General features: G+C 37.9%; 1 protein-coding gene across 2 annotated transcripts in view; it reads left to right on the forward strand.

Moving 5' to 3' along the window:
* The window catches only part of SNX14 (sorting nexin 14), a 54,848-nt gene that overhangs the window by 29,410 nt on the left and 7,438 nt on the right, over positions 1–18,000 (forward strand). For both annotated transcript variants that reach the window (XM_010707657.2, XM_019613114.1), the window contains 12 exons: positions 267–399; positions 5,852–6,053; positions 6,904–6,987; positions 7,124–7,224; positions 7,516–7,627; positions 9,331–9,371; positions 9,559–9,678; positions 14,662–14,785; positions 15,269–15,433; positions 16,358–16,453; positions 17,208–17,299; positions 17,457–17,513. In XM_010707657.2, coding sequence (XP_010705959.1) covers positions 267–399; positions 5,852–6,053; positions 6,904–6,987; positions 7,124–7,224; positions 7,516–7,627; positions 9,331–9,371; positions 9,559–9,678; positions 14,662–14,785; positions 15,269–15,433; positions 16,358–16,453; positions 17,208–17,299; positions 17,457–17,513 — 1,327 coding nt within the window. The remainder of the gene's footprint in view (positions 1–266; positions 400–5,851; positions 6,054–6,903; positions 6,988–7,123; positions 7,225–7,515; positions 7,628–9,330; positions 9,372–9,558; positions 9,679–14,661; positions 14,786–15,268; positions 15,434–16,357; positions 16,454–17,207; positions 17,300–17,456; positions 17,514–18,000) is intronic.

Below are 18,000 nucleotides of genomic sequence, written 5' to 3' on the forward strand. Positions count from 1 at the left end.
TGCATTAGTGTAATGCTGTTATTAGTGTGTTAATGTTAGTTCACAGTTAAGGATATGACGAATCCAAATTTCTTGTGAATGTAACCAAGAAATTCAAGTTTTCTCTAAATGAGTTTCAACTGAAGTGGAATTGTAGATATATAGTGTAGATATATTAACTGTGTATGTTTTGCATTTTTCACTTAATCTGCAAATTATGTGCAATGGCCTGCTGAGCTGTTGTGTAGTATGCCCTCTAGTGTGAACTCTGGCTTCTGTAATCCTAGGACCACACAGAAAAGAGGAGAATCATTTGGCATCAGCAGAATCGGCAACAAAATAAAAGGTGTATTCAAGAGTTCTGCAATGGAAGGAGCTATGCTGCCTAATTATAACTTAAATGATGGAGAAGATGACTTTGTGAGTAAAAGCTTTACGTTTTTCTTTAGACTTTAAGTTAGTTGTGTTGGTTTTTTTCCCTCACTTATTTGAAAATGTTAAGCTTGTGTTTTTCTGTTTTATTTTGCTGCATTCTCTGATTAACTTGATCAGAAGCCAATGACTTAGCCTCAGTTTTTCTGTAGTCATTTATAAGACAAGGCTTCACCCCCAGTTTATGTACATTTGAACTGATTTCTTAAGTAGACTTTCTTAGAAGAAATACTAATTGCAGTGTTGTCATACGCTTATGTAAGCAATGCATTTTTCTCTGAAAATTTAGTGTGCCATTTTATAATTCTGGATAATAAGGTGGTAGTCATGAGATGTGATTTTTCACTCTGAAGTTTGCCACAAGACCATCAAAGCTTACATTACTGGAGAAATTGCTATGAAGCTGGACTGTGATGTGTTTTCTTCTCTTAAGATCATGAGCTAGTAGTCCATTCTCATTTGTCTTGTGTATGTCTTTTGGCTAATGTTTTCTTTCATGCCAAACAGCAATGAATAAAGGCAATGGTAGAATTGTTGCTTGGGACATTGGTTTCTGAGCATAGCTGGGGGACAAATGGAAAGTTTAAAAACAAGAGGGAAGATTGGTCAGCTGTTGATAGCCATAGTTTTTTACAGTGTGCCTATCAATACAGTCTTTCATACCTGTTCCTCGCAAAATGAGACCTGTAAGCATTTATCACCTTTATAAACTGCCTGTTCATTTTCCACAGCCTAAAGACAAGTGTAAATACAAACTTACATTATTCACCTTGCTTTGAATTGCTTTCAGAAGAGAATGGGAAGGAATCAGCAACATAGAACTCTAAATAGTTGGATTTTTTTTCTTTAAATGGAACGCTTTCTACAGTCTGAATCTTTATATAGGTCACGTCTTTAAACAGTTGCTATTAATTTATTGGACAGTTAAGTTCTTACTGATGTCACTTATCTGCTCTCTCTTGGAAGACCAGATTATGATGAAAATGAGTTTATTTTCCAACATCGTTCATGTGATTTAACCCAGGATGCAGCTAAGCAGAGCTTTTCATTTATTCTCCTGACTCCTAGTGGAATGAGAGAAAATTGGTGGGAGGTTGTGATGGAACTCATAGTTTGAGATAAAAAAACTATTTTCTGAGGCAGAAAAGAGAGCGAGAAATAACAATAATGATAATATGTGTGAGTGTATATATTTACAACACAAGTGATGCACAGTGCAATTACTCACCACCCATGAGCATAAATGATGCTCAGCCATTGCCCAAGCAGTGGTTACCCTCAGCAGCCAACACCCAAGTTTTCAAGTTTTTTCATGTGATGTGTTATCAACATTGTTTTTCTTCTTAAGCCAAAATATAGCATCATCCCAGACACCATTAAGATGATCAACTCTGTCCCAGTTGAAACCCAGACTATTATAGACTCTACTAGCTAAAGGATATTGAAGTATAATTCCCATGGGGTAGGGAGGAATTAGTAGTTGAAGTATAGTTGAAACATAATTGAAGTAATTGTGCAAGAGAAGGAACGTGGTTTTGTACCAGAGGGCAGGAAGTTAACTTATGAGAAATTCCTGAATTCAGTGAGAGGCAGACCATATGAAGACTTATCCTTAATGAGGTAAGTTTTCAGACTGACAGAATGATTTTATCTTTGGCAAGAATAGAGAGTTTTAAGTGCAGCATTATCTCAAATTCCTTTATTAAATTCAGGAGAAAGGAGGATTCTGCACTTAGTAAAAACACTCGAGACAAACATTGAGGAAAACCTCAGTCCCTTCATTTGTAAGTGTGATTGGGAAGAAGAAAAGGGAAAGAAAACATTAAACTGTTGCAAGGTTACTATGCTTCCACTGTGCTGGACAGACCCATGGCTTCATTTCCTGGGTGAATAAACAATTCAGTAGTTTAAGACAACTTTAATAATGTCACAGTAAGAACTGAGGTGTAGTTTCCTAGCAGGCGTCACAGAGTCAGAGGAAGAGCTGTCCCAGTCTAACATGAGCTGGCAGTGCTTAAGACAGCATAATTGTAGGATAGTGGCAGTGCAGTGCACAAACTTAGCAACTTTTGATTAAGAAAGTTATTTCCTCCCTCTGAGTTTGATCTTGATTTAGTATTTAAATAATTGGTGATAACATAAGCCAGGTGGATTCAAGGTTAATGAAGAGTGATAGTGAAATGGTGTTTTGAGCATTACTGTGTTCTGACAAAAACTGAAATATCTGTAGCTTCTTATTTTTATCCTTTTTTTTCTCTCTCTTTTTTTTTTTTGACAAAATTATGTTGATTACAACTGAGAACCTGTAGGAGAAAACCATGGAGTGTAAGGAAACCACATACAGATAGAAATGAATTAGCAGATTTCTGAGGCTCTGCAGTTTTGCAAGCTGCTAAATATGGTAATGCCAATTAGGTGAAGGCAGCCTTAATCTCTGTAAGCTAAATTAAAATACAGCCGAACATGTGCATATTATAGCATGGATATTGTTCCTAGGATAGCAAGAAGACCAGTAAACTTGGGTTTGTGGCTTTGTTGGATAAAGGAAATGGAAATAGACTGAGGTAACAATAATTGCTATCGGTTGGTAGTCTGATTAGAAAGGATTGAAAACCCCAGAAATTCATGCTTTTTTGCTTTCAGTTAATGTAATTACAGTGAGTTACTGTAGTTGAGATGTGTAGGAAATTGCATAATGTCAGCACCAAAATCAGGCTAGTAGTCAGGTGAGTAATCTGGTGAAAACAGCAGTTTCACAAACTCATGATAGAGTGAAGCCTTGGAAGGATCAAGTGAACAAGACAGCAAGGTTCTGGCCCTGAGTCCACAAGGATAATCCAGTGTATGAAATGAAATAAGAGGTGAGAGTTGCAAGCAGTAGTAAATTGAAGGAGGAAGGAAATCAGAAAATGTAGGCAAGAGTTCAGAATAGAATTGTAGATTTGATCAAGTCCTTACCAAAACAAGTTGCTGCTCGGAGCATCTCTTCTTTGGTGGAAGTTAATCCTGTAGTTGTGGTGTTTGCAATTTGTTCATTTCAGGCTCGGTTTATTTTTGTTTGCTTTGTGAAAGCACACAGACTGTGATTTGGCTCTCAAATTGTGACCCATCTTAGCTGGGTATGGTGTCTGTGGATTGACCAGTGAGACAGCTCTTTGAATGTCACAGCAGCTCTTTTCATTGAATGAGAAGGGTAAACCGAAGCAAAAAGGCACACTGAGGTGATCCAGTTTTTGCATCTGTTAGAGATCTGCTTTGGAAGACGTTGGTCCACAGTGATTTGCTGGAGAATCATTCCAGCATTGTGCAAAGGCAAAACAAAATGGAACAAAGATTGCTTGCGTGTTGATCTTACATGGCAAGGTTTTGGTAGCAGGGGGCTGCAGGGGAGCCCTCTGTGAGCAGAGCCCAACGCTGCCCCATGTCAGAGCAGAGCTCCAACTGCTCTCTGAAGGGGATCCGCTGTTGCCACAGCTGAGGGTGGAGGGAAGGGAAAATGTGTGCAACAGCAGCTGGGAGAGGGGAGTGGGATATGGGAGAGAACAGCCCTGCAGGCACCATGGAGCAGCCTGCAGCCCAGCAGCCTGCAGGCCCTGTGGCTGGTGGCAGTGCTGGGAGAGCTGCAGCCCACGTGGGATCAGTTGGGGGAACACCAGTGTCCCATGGGAGTGGCCAGGCCCTGGAGCAGAAAGTGGGTAGGAGAAGGTGGTTTTTTTTCTCAAGTGTGTGTGTCTGTTAGCAAAAGACAATAAATGAGATTAATCTTGCTTATGCTGAGTGCGCTCTAGCTGTTCACATCTCCACCCACAAAAGTTTTTTTCAATTCGTTTCCTCCCCAGCCTTTTAAGCAGGAATGAGAAAGCAGCATGGTGGAGTTTAGCTACCAATATCCATGTGAAACCACCACAGAGAATTGAAAAACTTGTGCTTCAGGTGCAATTGAGTCATGGCTGTGTGAACGTTGTAGTGCAGACACAGCCAAAATGCACTGGTTCACATTCAGGGAGCCAAATCTGCAGTGCAGATCTCAATATATTCCATGTATTCCAATACAGGCAAAACTTCTTCAGCCACCTAGACCTGGCCTCTGAGGGGAATTCAGCTGTAAACTATGAAGCTAGGGGAAGTTGTATCCGAAAGTTGGATTCATGCTTCTCAGTTTGCTTTAGTTTCACATGTTGTAAATTCTTGCATTAAAATCTCCTATTTTAACTTTGGCAAAGGCAGTGCTCCCAATTCCCAGCCCAGCCCTGCACTACCTTCTTGTAGATGCTGTGTCCTTATTTGCAAAACTATTTTTCTTTCTTTCAGGTCATTTTTAAAATTTTTCTTTATTCCGTGCCATAAATGAGAATCAGCTTACCCATTGTTTGGATAAATAGCTTTCCAAGGGTACTTGTTGAAGCTTGGATTTTTCTAATGAAATATTTAAGATAACCTATGTTGATGGTCCTGGATAACTTGTGGTACCAAGACAGGCGTGCTGTGTGTTAATGTGTTGATACGTTGCTTGTGGGCACTTTTTCTGTTTGTAAAGAGCAGTGTTAGTGTGGTGTTGCGGTCACCGTTTCATTTTGGAAGGATTACTTCAGCATTTGCATGGCGCTAGCGTGAAGTTCTGCTTGCAAATGGAGGAAAAGGCTTCACATTTTGTGGCATGAAGTCTGAACCTATGATGCTTCAGCACTGGAGCTGCCCTACACACAGCCAGCAAGGGTTAGATCACCATTGCTCCCTGGTTCATCTGTTTTTGGGGCTGTGATGTTGAAACTGGAACTCATGGGAAATGCAATGACGCTGACGGTGGCTTTGCTTAAAACTACTTCTGGGTTGTGAAAATATTCATTCCCATTCTTGGCTATGTTGCATCTGTGTTGCAGACCAAATCAAATTAATGCCTCCTCTAGAGCATACTCCAGTGCACTGTGCTTTGGGAGTAAGAAACCTGCTAGTTTGGTGCATTGTTGGCTTCTGTCTCTAATTGTGTTGGGATAACTTTATGGCCTGACCTAATAAGCTCAGGTCTTCAGTTTGGTTCCTAGTATGCCAGGAAATGCACTGCATCTGTGCTGGATGTAAGCAGATTCCAGTAGCACTCAAATGGTCTGTGTCTAAGGCATTCTTCCAGCTGTTCCTTCCAGTGTTCTTCTCTTATCTCTCTCTCTGTTTTCTTTGAAATATCAGATATGAAACTTGATAATGCTATAAAAGCTTTTAGTTCTCATTAAAATGTGCTAGCTTAAAATTAATCTATAGCCAATCTAAAAATAAAAAGTCTACCAAAAACTCCATTAATGACATGAGGGTTTTTTGTTCTTTTATTTTCCCAAGTGATCCTGAGCACAGATTTAGACTTGATTGCTTCATTATCGTGTGTGCTTTACAATGGTAGACTGAACCAATTAAAATTGAACTCTCTGGAATGTCTGAATCTTTACAGATTGAAGAAGGTGTGATGGTGATGGAAGATGATTCTCCTGAGGAGGCTGTTAGTACCCCAAACACACCCCGCAACCTTTCTGCATGGAAAATCAGCATCCCATACGTAGATTTTTTCGATGACCCCTCCTTGGAGAGAAAAGACAGAAAGGAGAGAATTCCAGTGTTCTGCATTGATGTGGAGAGAAATGATAGAAGGGCAGGTATGTAATGTTGTGGATAATTAAAGTCATTTAACTCAGAATGCTCTGATGTGCTGTATTCTCATGACTGTTTTGCAGTGTGCAAATTATGCATAATTTTTCTGATTTTGAAAGTGGCTCTTCAGTGTGAACCAGTTCCATTTAGACTTGATGCAAAAGTTCCATAATTTCGTTTTCCAAAAGAGAGAATGAGTAGGGAGAAGAGTTGTTGCTGTGGTTCTTTCCTTGACCCTCTTTGAACTTTGGAATAATGAATAGCTTTATAAATGATATTAAAATGTAGTTACTAACGAACTAAAATATTTTATTACTAGGAGCCATTCTGGCTTGCAGGTAGCTTGGTATATACAGATAACAATATATCTGTATTGAGTGAAAGAATAGCATCACTCCTGGACCATGTGGATTTGTGGTAATGAAAACAATACTTCCACAATGAGCAGGAGGTGTTTAAGAGTTCTTTAGTGGTATCTTCCAGGAGGAAGAACGATCAGGATGCAGGCCAATGGTGCTGAGAACTGCAGTATTTATGTAAATCACTTTGTTAAAAGTTTGAAAATAGATCTAACATAGTCAGTTTTGCAGTACTCCATTGATTAGAATCTAGGTATCCACTAAATGAGATAATGATTTTCTTGTTGGTACATTCTCTCTGCATTTAGACTGCAATTTAATTTAATACTTTATACCTCAGTGGGATTTCTTATTTTTTTAATTATTGCAGTAGGGTAGACTAAGTATAATTGAAATCTTTCCTATAATAATCTAATACATACTTGCTGTTGCATAATTCATCTTCCAAGTGGCATAAAACCTGACTTATCTTTACTGCTGTATTTTTTTTTTCCAGTTGGGCACGAACCTGAACACTGGTCAGTCTACAGGAGGTATCTGGAATTTTATGTGCTTGAGTCAAAGCTAACAGAATTTCATGGTATGTTCTCCATCACCTGGAAACTCACTTCCCTACTACTGCGATTATTATCCAGTACCAAGCTGGAATTTAAAATAAGGAAAGCAATGTTTGTTCTGTTATGGGTATAATTTAATCTGCTCAATATCTTTACTAGGTACTTTTCCTGATGCTCAGCTTCCCTCCAAGAGAATCATTGGTCCCAAGAACTATGAGTTCTTAAAATCCAAAAGGGAGGAGTTTCAGGAGTATCTGCAGGTATCAGTCTTGTGGAGCTGAGAATATTCCAAAATTAATAATTTAAAACTAACAAATGAATATCTGCTATTTCTTTTTTCTTTGCTTCTAATTAATGGGTTATTAAAAAGGTTCAAGTGGACAAATGAAACTTTAACTACAGGTTTCACGTGACTGAAAAATATTTTGGAAATGACAGTTTCTATGATAATATAACACTCTTTGGGTGTATGTGTATATATGTATAGCTATAGACAAAGTGATTTTTTAAAGATGAATTTTAAGTACTTTTTCTTTCCTTCTATTTCAAAGAAACTTCTGCAACATCCAGAGCTAAGTAACAGCCAACTTTTAGCTGACTTCCTGTCCCCTAATGGAGGAGAGACTCAGTTTCTTGATAAAATGTTGCCTGATGTGAATCTTGGTATGTAATACACAGTTGTGCTGACAATTACTAATACTGTATGTACTGTGATTAAATGATAGTAGTAATGAATAGATAAGCTAGTGTAAGTATATGGATATGGGAAAGAACAGTTCTGCTCCTTCACCCCTCTTATCACTCACAAAATAAGGTGTGCTAGTACAGTAAGATTTATGGCATTGTCCCAGTTCAAATCTAGCCAAGCCAGACATTGCTTATGGATGTGGTGATATAAACTGTTTCTTAATATAATTTACCTTTGAGTATTAGTGAATTAAGTATTTTTATTTTAATTAGAAGAGTGTAATATTAAATATTTTTGGTACTGATGGGCATCCTCTTTTAATCTGACCAGCTGAAAAATATTTGAGGCAGGGGTGTGTGTGATGTAGGCAGGCCAAATGGAAGTTGAGGTAAAGAATTTCTATAATGATAATAAATCTATGATAATGAATCTAAGAAGTAGATATTATCTAATAGTATATATTATGATAATAAATCTAAGGAGTAGTTTGCAGTGTGACTTCACAGCTTGGCCATAAATGTAGCTTCCTTGGATAGAGTGCCAGAGCTGCTAGGTCACACTTTGTAGCTACTCCGTCTTCACACAATTCTAACACTTGTAGTTCTGGCATCAGCATATGTACCAGGAGAGCTGTATCTGAACTGCACTATTGCATTTTTGCTTCTTCTTCTCATTACATGGACCTGCTGGGATGGCTGTGCTCAGCAAGTTACCAAGATGTGGAATGAGTTTTGATGGTCCTCTCCCAGTTAAAGGGTTGGTTGGTTTGAGACAAAGGAAAAAAAACAACAGAAAAGCCTCTAGAAGAATCTGTGTCATTCAGACAGGCTTGGCTCATTTACTTTAAGGCATCTCACACATTCACATGTGAGAGTACATGTCCCTCCCATAAATGTCATTTTAACAACATGTGGCATTTCAGTAGGGATTTTAGTGAGAGTTAATAACATTATCATTTGATCATTGCACATACTTTCCAATGTAAGTTCCAAAATTAACAATATGTAGATAAGCAGTATGTTCAGAGCAGTATTTTTCCTAAAATAAAACTAATTTTTTTGGCATTTAAAGTTACTATGCTGTATCCTTATAGCCTTATCAGGAGAGAGAGCTCTTTTTAAGATCATAGCTGTCGCCTATCCAATTTGCAAGCCGTTGCTCACTGGTAGTTTCAAGGCTGCAGCCTTCCAGAATCTCTCCAGATAAGCCATGCTTTTCAGGACAAGAAGAGAACTTCAGTTTTTATGACTTTTTGGTGATAAATGATTATGAAGGATTAAGAGCTTAGACACCAGAAACTGTAATTGCTTTTTAAAGCAATCAGATAATCATCTTGATATTTTTGTGTTTAAGTATTTTATCTTGAAGAGTACTAAGTTATAAGCTGGATATGTGGAAAACTTTTTCAAAGCTTTTTGTATCAACTTTTAAAACAATAGTATTTTAAAATGAAATGCTGGATACTGATTGGCAGAGAAAAATGTCTTGTTTTTGCACCTTACTCATTATTTGTCGTGTGTTGCTCTTAGAAAGTCTTAATAACTATTTTAAAATTTGATATATCAAAATGCTACAAAGAGTCAGAATGAGCACCATAAAGAATGGAAAAAGGGAAAAAGAGTTCTGCTGTGGTATGTTTAAGATCAAGCAGTGACTTTTTTATTCTTTCTAATTATAGGTAAGATTATAAAATCTGTTCCAGGAAAGCTGATGAAAGAGGTAAGTCTTCCAGATTGCCAGCCTTTTAATTTCAATTACTAATTTTAGCAGCTCACTAATGTATAGGCTAGTGAAAAACTCATTTGGAAACTCACGTTTTGTGGTGGTTTTTTTGCTTTTTTGTATTTCTTTTTTTCCTCCCCTTCTGTAATTATGTAAGTGACAGGCCACTCATTTCTTATTCCAGAAAGGTCAGCATTTGGAGCCATTCATCATGAACTTTATCAACTCCTGTGAATCTCCCAAGCCTAAACCAAGCAGGCCTGAGCTTACAATTCTGAGTCCTACTTCTGAAAACAACAAGAAGGTACAGTAAGTCATCTTCCTTCTCTGCTGTGCAGGAGTGGGGAAAAGCGATCGTGCTCTGAAAATACAAAGCAGAAAAAAATCATAAATAAAACAGCATATATATTTTGTGTTGCTTTTCTCCACGAGAGAGATCTTTCAGTCTGTAATCTATGTGTCACAATTGAGCTAATTCTGTTTGGATTTTTCTTGTTTTTTTTTTTTTTATTTTTTATTTTGTTTTGTTTTTATTTTTAAGTTCTTACTGGATTTGGAGATGAGAATATAAAGAACCTGAGAAGTTCTGAGAGAAGAAGAGCTGAAAACTTAAGTGTAGAGTGGGGAATATTTTAATACTGGAAGGCAGCTTCCTTTTTAAAGTACAGAACTTGAGTGTTTGGAGAGAGTGGTTTGTTGAAGTGCTACAAGCCAGAACTGCCACAGTGCTGATACTTATTATCTGCCTTTAAAATGTTTGTATACAGTACCTTAATGTCTAGTATACGTTATGGGTCCTATTAGTTGCTCTCTCTAACATCAACAAATCTAAAGCCTAATGCTTCCATTCAACCTAGAGTATATTTATGGTGCTTGCTTGCTTGCTGGTTATGGGCCTTTTGGTTTCCCACAGTATGGCAGTTTTTTGATAGTATTATGACATTAGAGAACTTGCACCTACAAGTTCTATTCTAAGTACAGTGGAGCTAACCCTAGCTCCCAGTTCCTTCTCACTTTCTATCGTGGGAATTTTCTGTTCTTCTAAGCAACTTGATTGTGGTTATCTGTAGAACTAATTAGTCATATGACAGCTATTTCAGTTTCCTTCTTTCTTTAGAAGAAATGTGTTTGAAGAAATGTGCAGCACTTGATGGCTGCCTGGAAAGCTTCAGACATTAATTCATCAACTGCAGAGCCACAATTATTATCAAATGATGGGCGCTCAAGATACTTTACTTTGAGGAGTGCCCTAATCATGCTACAAGTTTTGACCAGCATGTATGCACATGGCATTCACATACTGACTGCAGTCTTGCAAAATTGCTATCTACTGTTTTGCCAGAGCACGTATACTTATGTAATCACTGTAATTGTAACGATCTGATGAGGTAGGGCTGGATTGTGCTATGATCTGGTCTCCTCTGAGCCTTCACATGCGTGCTGTGAAATTCAGCCTTTAGCTGAGTTGTTGGAGTGCTTGAGCCAGTTTTCTCTTTTTCATCTCAGCCCATGCTTGGGAAAAGCTTTGTGCCAGTTCCACGACTCCAGGCCGTTTGCATCTGGTCACTTCTTGGATTCATTTTGTAAGCCACACTGCTTTCATCTGCTGTGCCATTGTAATTCAGACTACTGAATTTGTTTGGGAAACAGATCTCCTGATCACCTCTGCTTGCCATACTAGAGAGCTGAATGAGAATTCATTAACTGAATTACTTTCAGATAAAACTAAGCTGGAAATGCAGGGGCTGTTCAGTGAACTAAGGTAGATCACCACCCAAAACATGTCTTATAGACTTCAGTTGTTTGGTTCTGCAGTTTTGGTTCTGCAGTCTCAGTTCTGTTGTTTCACTTGACTTCATTCTGAAGATTGTAAGTGCTGTGCAGCCCCAGCAGAAACTGTTGGTGATCATATATGCAAAATATTTGTACCAGGATTGTGTGGACTACCTGTATGGAGTCAATGAGGAGATACTGCAGTGGTAGAGCCATAGAAGGTGGAACAAGCTGCTACACTTCTAAGTGCCCATCTCTGAGAAGAGCATGTTGCCTCATGGCAAGAAATTCCTCAACACAGATCTTTTGGTGAAGTCCAGGATAGATTTTCCATTGATATTTGCATTGCCACAGATGTAGATCTGCTTATTCTAGTGTCAGCATGCCAGAATCCGCTGAGAGTACAGGATGTGTGTGTGTGTGTGCTGCCAACTCAAGTGCCAGGAATAAAGTACACCCAGTCTACCCCCTTCAGCAGGCTGAATAAGAAGTGCTGGAAGGTCTGTCAGGGCAGATGAAAGCATGAGCTTATTAAAAAACATTCCTGTTTCTCTGGAAAGTTGTCTGCATGCTGCTGGTTTTTTAATATTCCTGGTGTGCTTTTGTATGCTTGAAATATCAGTGATTTCCAGCTAATGAATACAGAATCATAGAATCATTAAGGGAGGAAAAGACCACTAAGATCTCCTAGTCCAACCATCAGGCAATTTCCACCATCCCCACTAACCACATCCCGCAGTGCCGCATACACATAGTTATTGAACAGCTCCAGGGATGGGGACTCAGCATCTCTCTAGGCAGCCTGTGCCACTGCCTCACCATTCCTTCTGAGAAGAATTTTTTCTTAATATCCGATCTGAACTTGCCCTGTAACAACCAAAGGCCATTATCTTTTATCCCATCATAATATATAATGAATGTGAGCTGTTAACCTGAGTACAGCCAATAGCAATTGGATTTTATCCTGCATCAGATTCATCAGATCAAATTACCAACCTTTCTGGTTAAACAACCAAGCAAAAAACTGCTCCTCCTAAGGGCACCAAACAGCATTTTCAGCTTTCCTAGCTGTGTTTCTAGTCTGTCTGTACCAGCTCAACATTCTTCTGAATGTACTTCAGTCAGAATTGCTAGAATGCAACAGGACTTCTCAGCTGATGCAGGCTTTGAAAAGCATGCCTGCAAAGGCATTGTGCTGCTGGCTTGTGGTGACCTGCCAATGGCAATAAGAACTGTTCTAAACAACAACAGTATAGTGTATATTTGCAGTTATTTGGAGGAAAATACAGCTTCTTCCTTAAGCTAATTGGTTTAGATATGTACACTCTTTTTAGCATTTGGGTGCAAATTCTCTACTTTGCAAATGAGGAAGGAAAATAGTTTATGCCTCTGGCTGTGGATGTTGTTCAGAACTGTGGCATTGTTTTTATCAACTTCACACCCAGGAGTGTATGGGTGTATATGTACTTACTGGCAGTCAGGTAACTGTTAGATGCTTTATGTAGATGCTTGTACTTACTTTGCTGGCTTTTCCCATGGAGGTACAATAGGGAACCTATTGAACTAGAAATTATTTTGGTTGTTCTCTTAATATGGGTTTTTGTGTTTCACTTGCTTTAAGAGGTTGGCTTCCCTTATTAGCTAGTAACATTAAATGGAATTTTCCCCTTGAAAGCCTTTTAAGAATATATCAGTGCTGTAATCACAATTACTGTTTAATCTTCAAAGTTTGACTAAGGATAACATTGCTTGTCTTTTTTGTGTGATTACAATAATGAGCATTATATCACGTCTCAGAAAGTAAAATGAGCAGAAATGTAAAAGCGAAATCGTGTGCTTTTCTGAGTCATGAACATAACTCCCATGTTTGTATTAGGTATACAGTTATATGTTTTTCACTTTCAGTCAAAATCTTAGAGTAAAATGTGACGGTGGCAGCATCCTTCAGATGTGCATTGCTAAAGACTGTAGAACACACACTGGATGAGTATGAAGTATATACTTTATAAATCTGTTCATCTGCTCATTTCTTAATGCCACGTACAAGAGTGTGAACTTTCCAAGCTTGGCAATGAGCAAGGAATCATTATGCTCAAGGCGCAGGAAAGACTATCTATGAGCAGAGGCATGATGCAGTATTTGAAATATGTTGTTTCTGCTTTGGAGTGAAAGTTAAAAAAAAAAAAAAAAACAACAAACTTCTGGAAGCTGGAAAACTCTGCCAAAAGACAGCATTTTGGTTTCAGATTACCTGCTGGAGTACTGTGAATGATTTAATTTGGCTTGTACGCACTCCTCTGAAATTTATCTCCATTGTACTGTGGGTTGCTATGAGTTGGTGCGCTGTGTGTTATCTCAGCCAGCTTGGAGGTATCATAAAAAACAAAACCAAAAACACAACAACAACAAAGAAAGCTCGTGTTGAAGTTGGAATAATTCCACTAAGATCTTTTCCACTGTCATAGTTCCAGCTTCGAGAAGGCATATAGACTTCAGTTTAAATAGGTTTCTTAACCAACATACCAGGTGTAGTCCATACAATAGGCACAAATAATTATCTGCTCTTCTTTGGTTCGTTACTTTCTCGGATTCAGGTCATCCAGTGTACATTAACTATATTTGCTCTTTCATGTAATTTATGTAATGATGTTTAATTAGGGTGAACGTTATGAAGGTGATGCCAGCTGTTTAGCACTGACAAAAGAAAGGACCTAATGAAGTACAAGTCAAAACTTCAATCTTGCCAGATTTCCTGATGTAATTTTTTTGTCAGAGCACAGGAACTCTGCTTGGAGACGTGCTGGATTCAGAGTCCATTGTGACCTGGATGTTTTATGGCTTAATCTACTAGAGGGAGAATTGCTCTACAGAGAGTAGACCAAGAACAAGCAAATTAAGGACCATTCTTCAGAATGCTACAGAAAAGCCTATTGATAGCAGTCTTGTCAGTCTCATAGGAAGGAAGTTCTTCAACACCAAATTTTTGGTGAACACTAGGGTAGATTTTCCATCTAGGCCATACTATAATTGTACTATATTTTCTTCTAACAGTGAGATAGCTTTGTTAGATGCTTGGCACAGGCTTTTGAGCTCTCTTTTCATAATACAGTAGTATTTCCTGATCTTTGCATCAACAGTTTTGGGGATGAAATAACTTAAAATAAACACTTAATGGTTTTTGTGAGGTATTGTAAGATGCTTCCAGGACTCAGCAGACTTTTCCTTTTTGACTGTTTTGTCCAGAACCCGTTGCCTATTTCATAGCACAAGACAAAAAGATGTTTTAGGGAATACGTGAATGTCATAGAGTTCCCCTGTGATTTAAGGCAGACAGACTTGCACCCTTCATGCCTCTGAAAGTGCATTGAAGGATCAAGCCTGTAACAAAGTCTATTTGTGTGGAGGTACTTGGGAGCAAAAGGGTCTGTGAAATGAAAAGCAAACACGCAACAAAAGCCTGATGGTCCTTTTATTTTTGAAGGCAGTGTCTTCCATGTTATGTTTCTATTTTTAGCTTTTCAATGATTTATTCAAGAATAATGCAAACCGGTCTGAGAATACAGAAAGACGACAAAATCAGAACTACTTCATGGAAATGATGACTGTAGAAGGAGTCTATGACTACTTAATGTATGTTGGTAAGAAGCGATTTCTCTTAGTTATTCTTATACTTCTTTTCATTATGAAGTTCAGGTTCTTTGGTGGGAAATAAAATTCTGTTGTAGTAGTCGTATATAACCTAGGACATGCAACCATAACAGTATACAACTTAAGAACACAGCCATTTAAAAAAAAGCAGCAAGCAACCCTTATTGCTGCGCTAAAATATTGCAATTTATCTTTCATTATTGTTCAGTTTTGCTTTATCGTTCTGCCTTTCTGAGTATAAGTTTGTGGGTATAGTTTCTTCCCTTTTCTCAGATAAGCCTATAGAACTAAATAACAGTAGTTAAAGAGTATTTGATGAGTAATATGGACAAGAATCACTTTTCAAGCTGAAGTCTTTGCTTGTATGCATTTTTCTTCTTTTGAGTCAGCGAAGAAGTCATGGCTTTTTCTTTTGACTCCTTTGTCATCTTATTAAGAGAACCATATAGATATCTGTTTCTTTAACTTTGCAGGTAGAGTGGTCTTCCACATTCCTGACTGGCTGCATCATCTCCTGATGGGAGGAAGAATTCTCTTCAAAAATACATTGGAACTGTACACAGACTATTACTTGCATTATAAATTAGAACAGCTATGTGAGGAGCACCGTTTGGTTTCTCTGATAACGCTGCTGAGAGGTCAGCAGTGGTTCCATATTTGATTGAAGTGTTGCTTTAGTATGACATTTGAAATCCCTTCTTTTGAGTGTTATGCTGTAATGCTGAACTAAAGCCAATGGAATTCTAAAAGTCAGGTGGGCCTATAAAACCATTCCAGAAGTTTGTTGCTAAAAGATGATGTTAGCCCTGTTGTCTATCAAGCATGATTTACAGAAAAAAGAGGTATTATGAATAGTAATTTATGAAGGTGTGTGCAGGAGAATAAAGGTAGGTTAGTGTGTCAGTTTGTGAATGGTTCATGCTTTCTTTAAATTCGTTTTCACTTATGTGCTGCCTTAGTCCTGCTTTAGTTTTTGTTTTTTTTAAATTCTCTTCATTACGGTAATTTTAACCTTCAAAGAAGGGAAATAGACAAAGATTATTTAAAAAGAAACAAAACCTCACAACTGTAGAGAAGTGTAATGCGACCACAGACTCAGCTAAATGAAACGTGGTCAAAGCTCTGCAATCAAGGCTAACTCTGTCCTTATCAAACCAAGAAGTTCTGTAAAGGACAAAAAGACAAAAAACAAAACAAAACAAAAATGACCATCAAGACTGAGCAGCACATACTTCCTATGAACAGTAATTTTTACAAGGTGATCGCAAGGAAAATTTAAAGTAAGAAGATTATAACAAACTTAAAGAAGGATTGAGTCAAACCTAGAAGCTAATGCTTTCAAAATTTGAGAAGAGACAAATTGGCAAAAGATTCTTGTCCTCTAAGCGCATGGGTTATTCTGGATTTGATCAGGCTAATGTAATCAAGGCTCAGAATTCTCTTCCAGTTAAGATCACACACAAAAGCAGCACAACTTTGAAACCGTAATCCAAACCAACTTTCTTATGCTGGTGTTAAGGAAGTTGCCTAAAGATGGTTTCATCAATGTGTCTTCACTGCAGATGCTGTGTTCTGTGAAAATTCTGAACCACGCTCTGTCCAGGACAAACAGAAGAGAGCAAAGCAGACGTTCGAAGAAATGATGAGATACATTCCAGGTTAATAATGGCTCTTTATGACTATAGTTAATTGTTGAAGCGGAAGTATAACGCAAGTGCAGTAATGTTAGCTTTTCAAATAAAATAATTTCTACGCTGCACTGGTTTGACTGGAATACTTAGGTGTGAAAAACGAAGAAAAAAACTAAGAGTTCTGTTTCATCATTTAATTCAGTGTTGCTGAGTGAGGATGCAGTGTAATCATTCATAAAGACTTGGGGTAACAGAAGTCTTCACAAATGTCCTTAAAACCATAATTTCTTTATGTTTAGCTTCTTTGATTTGTATTTTATCCAGCTGAAGACCAGATAAAGAAGTGATAGAAGAAAAAGCCAGAAGATAAATCTGAGCTCTATTTAAACTATATAAACTACAGAAGAGGGGCTCATTTTCTGGGTTATTCAGAAAGTAATTAAAACATTCCAACTTGTCATGTATTAAAAAAAGTATTAGGACAATAGAATGAAATTCTTAAAAGCATAACAAATACTTTGGTGTGCAGCACTGAAAGATGAGGAAGGAGGAACCAAAGGAATATTTGTTTTTTCCATTGACTACTTTAGAGGGATAAAATTTGAGCTCTTTCTTTAATTAAAACCTTTCTTTATTACTGGAGGTAAAGAAAAATGCTCTCGTGGAATTGTGGTGTTTTTGTGCCAACTAAAACTAATGCTTGAGATGTTACTTATTTGACTGTAACTACTTTGCAATGCTTCCTAATGACTTGTGTATTTGTTGGTGATATCTGGCCTAGATTTAATAGGCAAGTGCATTGGAGAAGAGGCTAAATATGAAGGCATCAGGCTTCTGTTTGATGGCATACAGCAACCGGTGCTCAACAAACAGGTAATTTGCAGCGCTTGGAAAACTTGCCATTTTCTGAAGTGAATGTATGGCTATGACAGAGGGCAGAATTCTCATGCAGAACAAAGATAAAAAGAGGTGATGTTGCTTTGGTCTAACTTGGTGGCTGGCTGATGCCATTTCCTTCATTTTCTTTTAGTTAACTTATGTGCTGTTGGACATTGGGATTCAAGAACTCTTCCCAGAGCTAAGTAAGGTATGTGCTAATACTGTTCCAATAGGTACAGAATTCTTCAAGCTACTGGCAGGTTTCATCATTGCTGCACACTTGTTCCCTTGAAATACATTAAGTTTTTGGTGGATAATCTGTTTTTTACTAATGCGTTGAAATCATGTGAATCTAGCTTTCCTAATTTTTGTTAATTAGGTTTGGAAATCCATGTTGGCCTATTTACCTATCATGCAATGAGCTTGGGGTATCTTTCAGCATCAGTGGACAGTGATCGGTTGTCAGGATCCCCGTGCCTTTCTGTATGATTGTCTCCATTTTAATTCAGGGATTTCCCATCTTTCAGAAGTGAGTTTCACATGCAGAGCCCAGGTTGAGCTCCAGCACTTCTGTTTGATAGATGAATTTCTTATTCCAAATTTGGTCTCTGCAATGTTAACTTACACCATTCAAATAAAGGAGAAAGAATCCTATCAGAATGTGTGTTGTTAGCGCTGTGATCCATCTCATTTAA

This window comes from Meleagris gallopavo, chromosome 2, assembly GCF_000146605.3.
Source record: "Meleagris gallopavo isolate NT-WF06-2002-E0010 breed Aviagen turkey brand Nicholas breeding stock chromosome 2, Turkey_5.1, whole genome shotgun sequence".
Lineage (NCBI taxonomy): Eukaryota > Metazoa > Chordata > Aves > Galliformes > Phasianidae > Meleagris > Meleagris gallopavo.